The sequence below is a fragment of the Juglans regia genome, unplaced genomic scaffold (assembly GCF_001411555.2).
Source record: "Juglans regia cultivar Chandler unplaced genomic scaffold, Walnut 2.0 Scaffold_120, whole genome shotgun sequence".
In the NCBI taxonomy this organism is placed as follows: Eukaryota; Viridiplantae; Streptophyta; class Magnoliopsida; order Fagales; family Juglandaceae; genus Juglans; species Juglans regia.
The window spans coordinates 52,293-57,010 of record NW_023342402.1 but is presented as its reverse complement, the minus strand read 5'-3'; the positions used below and the strand labels follow the sequence as shown (position 1 = coordinate 57,010).

General features: G+C 40.7%; 1 protein-coding gene across 1 annotated transcript; it reads right to left on the bottom strand.

Annotated features, from left to right (window-relative positions):
• Positions 1 to 601: 601 nt before the first annotated feature.
• On the bottom strand, positions 602 to 1,555 carry LOC109021081 (the record flags this gene model as incomplete). Its single annotated transcript, XM_019003619.1, has 1 exon — positions 602 to 1,555. A coding segment is annotated over exon 1 (954 nt), but the record flags the coding sequence as incomplete, so codon positions are not given.
• Positions 1,556 to 4,718: the final 3,163 nt, after the last annotated feature.

Sequence of the window (4,718 nt, the reverse complement as noted above, 5' to 3'; positions counted from 1 at the left end):
ATGGTTATATCAAGTGTTAGTTTACACACTTGTTAATTTGTAGGGCTTCTTTATTTTTAGTAACTAAAGCTATTCTCTTATTATGCTGATGATTTACTCACTAATTACTCAAACGTAGGCCCCTCTAATTAAGGTCCAATTTGCTTATATACCACATTTGACATTTTGTGTACATAATAATAATGGTGGCGAAAAGCAGAAATTTCGTGGGAAACGATTTGGGGTCCAAATTTTACTAGTTTCCAAACAGAAATTAATATAATTTAAAAGGACTCGGCCCCCCATGCTTTGAAGGTCATGATAGTGAATCACACAATGACGAGAGAAGCTTTTAGCTGCTTTCAATGATGCTCTGCTTGTCCGCACCTACCATTTTACCCCACACATGATACTTTTTTTTGAATCATAAGTCATTTCCATTCAATTAATCCAGAGGAAAACAAGAGGGAAGAACCCCCAAGGTTACAATATCATCATGGATGGAAAGAGCATCTTTTGCTAACAAGTGAGCCATAGTATTGCCATTTCTCCTAACATGAGAAACCTCCCACTTGGCAAAATTTTGAAGAATCAGTTTTGCCTCACTAACATACATACTTACACTATTACAACCTTCTTTATCACTTCTCAGTATATTGATGACTTGCAAAGAGTCGCCTTCAACAACAACTTGGGATAGACCAAGTTCCACTCCAAACTGAACAGCTTTGAGAGCTCCAAAGGCCTTTGCTAGAAGTGGATTGGGGAAGAGGAGTTTATTAGTTTTCTTGGTAGCAATGGTATAACCAAGGCTGTCCCTAACAGCTACTCCCACTCCAATTACACCATTTGCTTTGTCTACTGCACTGTCCCAATTTAGCTTGATCCAGTTTGATGGAGGAGCCTGCCAATCCTCCACTTGTGTATTAGTTTGCCCTCGACCCAATCTTGATTCCTCTTCAATCAACAGATCCAATGTTCCTCTCGCTTCCCTCACTACAGCATTCGGGTGTGCAAAGGTGCCTTCAAAGAGGAATTTGTTTCTTCTCCACCATATCTTCCTAGCCACTACTGCAAACTCTTGGATGATTCGACTGTCCATAGCCTGAAGTAAGTCTTCTAGAAGTTGGATCATAGTCACGTGAGGTTGATGACATTTTTGTAAGCTTTTTGAGCATTGGCTCCAAACATCTTTAGCTGATTCACATCTCCATAGTGCATGAGCTGAATCTTCTGCCTCCAAGTAACAGATTGGGCAGAGAGGGTTCTCAACTAATCTCCTCTTATAAAGATTTGAATTAGTTGGAAGGGCCTCGAGGCATGATCTCCATAGGAGTACCCCAGGTTGCACTTTTAATTGCCATAGCTGTTTCCAGACTGCTGTGAATGAGGAACTACTTGAGGCTTGACTTGATTGGAAGTGAGTTCTCTCTATCTCCTTGTGGTACGCACTTCTAACTGAAAAACTGTCATCTTTTGTGCCTTGCCATAATAGCTTATCTTTGCTGTTAAGAAAGCTGATGGGAGTTTTAAGGATAATCCCAGCTTCTCTTTGATTAAAAAGCTGTCTCACCATAGTACTCCTCCATTGCTTGGTGTGAGGGTCAATTAGACTAGAGACAATTGCATTAATTCCCAACCCACTAACATTGCTTTGAACTCTACTGGGAATTGGATAGAGGATCCATTTATCCTTCTAGACTTTCACTTGACTCCCATTGCCTATTCTCCAATAGGACCCTGCTTCAATCAATGATCTTGCTGATAGAAAGCTTCTCCATATATATGAGGGTCTCGCACCTAGTTTTGCTTCTAGAAAAGTGGATTTAGGAAAGTACTTGGCCTTCATTACCTGAGCAGCCAAAGAGTTTGGATGTTGGATTAGTCTCCAACATTGTTTTGCTAGCATAGCTATGTTAAAGGCCTCAAAGTTTCTAAATCACATCCCCCCTTCAGCTTTTGCTTTTCCCATCCTCTTCCAAGATATCCAGTGAATTTTGTTCTCATTGTTTTGCTGTCCCCACCAAAAGTTGTTAATCACAGTGTTGATATCTTTGAGCAAGGTTTTGGGCAGCTTGAAAACAGCCATTGTGTATGTTGGAAGTGCCTGAAGCACAGCTTTGATGAAGACCTCCTTCCTAGCTTGTGACAGTAATTTCACTCTGTGATTGCTGATTTTTTATCTAATATTGTCTAGGATGCCTTTAAAAGTCATGTACTTGAGCCTTCCCACCACTGAAGGCAATCCCAAATATTTTTCATAAGTCGAGCTATGTCTCAACCCTGCAATGGACAAAATATATTGCTGTGTGATCCTTGCTGTGTTCTTACTGAAAATTATAGAAGTTTTCTCCAGGTTGAGCCTTTGACCCGAGCATGATTCATACTTTCTCAGCAGTCCAAAAAGTCTGCCCCATTCTATGGCATTTGCCTTGCAAAATAGGAGACAATCATCAGCAAAAAATAGATGTGAAATTCTTATTTGGCCTCTAGCAATAGGTACCCCATGTATCCAACCCTCACCTTCAGCTTTTTTCAGAAGACAACTAAGGGCCTCAGCACACATAACAAAAAGATAAGGTGATAGGGGATCACCTTTTCTTACCCCTCTAGAAGGATAAAAAGGTTCTTGAGGTTTTCCATTAACTAGAAGGGCATATGATACTGTTTCAATGCAATTCATCACTAAGTCTATCCATTTATTACAGAAACCCATTCTGCACATCACAGCTTTGATGAAGCTCCACTCTAGCCTATCGTAGGCTTTAATCATATCGAGTTTCAGAGCCATATACCCCTCTTTGCCTGTCATTTTAGATTTCATCGTATGCAAGGCTTCAAAAGCCACTATTACATTGTTAGTGATGAGTCTATTTGGTACAAAAGCAGACTGGGAATTGGAAATGATGAGAGGCAAGATTGATTTAAGTCTGTTTGCTATCATTTTAGAAATGATCTTATACATTACATTGCACAGGGAGATGGGTCTGAATTCAGTGACTTTGGTGGGGTTTTTTTTCTTGGGAATTAGAGCAATGAAGGTGTTGTTCACAGCAGAGATGTTACTATTAGAATTCAGCACCTGCAATATGGCTTCACTAACCTGTTTGCCAATGAGGGGCCATTGCTTCTGATTAAAAACAGCAGGAAATCCATCAGGGCCAGGAGAGCTAAGGCCCTCCATTTGAAATAGGGCTTCTTCAATTTCTTGTTGAGTGTAAACCCTTGTGATATTGGCATTCATTTCTTCTGTGACTCGGGGCTCCATAGAATTCAAAACTTCAGGGAAGTCTCCTGGTGAAGATGTTGAGAAAAGGTTTTTATAATAATCTTGGAAGAGGGAACTTATGCTTTCTGTGGTATACACTTCCTGTCCTTCTTCGTTCACTAACTTTTTGATGTTGTTGTTTCTTCTTCTGAATGAGGCACTTTGATGAAAGAATCTGGTATTTCTGTCACCTTCTCTCAACTACTTTTGCTTAGCTCTTTGCTTCCATCTGAGATTATCTTCCTCCAACTGGTTGTTTATAGCCTTCTGAACCTGCTTAACTTGCTCATTAAGGTGGCCCTTGTTCTTTTTTTGAAGGTCATCCAAAAGTGTCATATTCTCTGATAATTGTTGTTTAGAATTACCCTTCATTCTTTTATCCCATTGCAAAAGTTTTTGTTTGCATTTGTTCAGCCCCTCTTTAAGATCATTCACTTTATTCCCTGAGTCTTTGTTGTTTTGCCAGATTTCCTCCATCAGGTGTTGATAACCAGCTCTCATGGCCCAATGTGCTTCAAAACGAAATAGTCTATCCCTTTAGGTCCTATGATCCTGGCTCCCCTCAAACCTGACTAGCAGTGGGCAATGGTCTGAACACAAGGTAGAAAGGGTGCTAACACTTGAACTTGGGTAGCTCTCACTCCAATTGGAATTGCAAAAAGCTCTGTCCAATCTTTCTTTGGTAAAGGCTCCACCACTTCTTCCATTATTCCATGTGAATTTGTTTCCTATAAAGTCCATATCACATAGACCACAAGCATCAACCGCAGCTCTAAAGTCTTCAATCTAAGCTTTAGGTCTTAAGGCTCCTCCCCATTTTTCATTAAAGTTGAATATTTCATTAAAATCCCCAACACACACCCACCCTATTGGACTTCCTGGATTAATAGCTTGGAGAAGCTGCCAACTTTCCTTCCTTCTACTAGTATTGGGATTGCCATAAAAACCAGTCAATAACCACTCCTTTCCCCCCCTCAGCCCCCTTCACCATAAGAGAGATATGGTGTTGAGTGTAAGTGTGCACTACGGCTTCCACTTCATCTCTCCAAAGGAATGCAAGACCACCCCTCATACCTTTACAGTCAATTACAAAGCTATTATCTAACTTAAGACTTTTCTTGAGGCTTTCAATTCTGATTCTTCTGCACTTTGTTTCCATAAGGAACACAAATGCTGGGGACTTTTTAAGCACCAGAAGGTGCAATTCATGAACTGTCTGGGGGTTCCCAAGCCCCCGACAGTTCCAACTGAGGCAACTCATTTGTCTTGGTGGAGGCTGTGGAGTCTTGGTGGGGCTGTTCCACAGCCTCCACCATTTCAAGTTGAGGATAAACCAGTTTGTCATCTTTTTCAGTTTTAATTTTTTTTGTTAAGAGCTGATCCACACTAGCTAGTGGGGGACTTCTGTTTCTTTTGTTACCTGTATGGAAGGCTGGTGCAGACCCCTTAACCAATGAGCCTCTCCCTATGC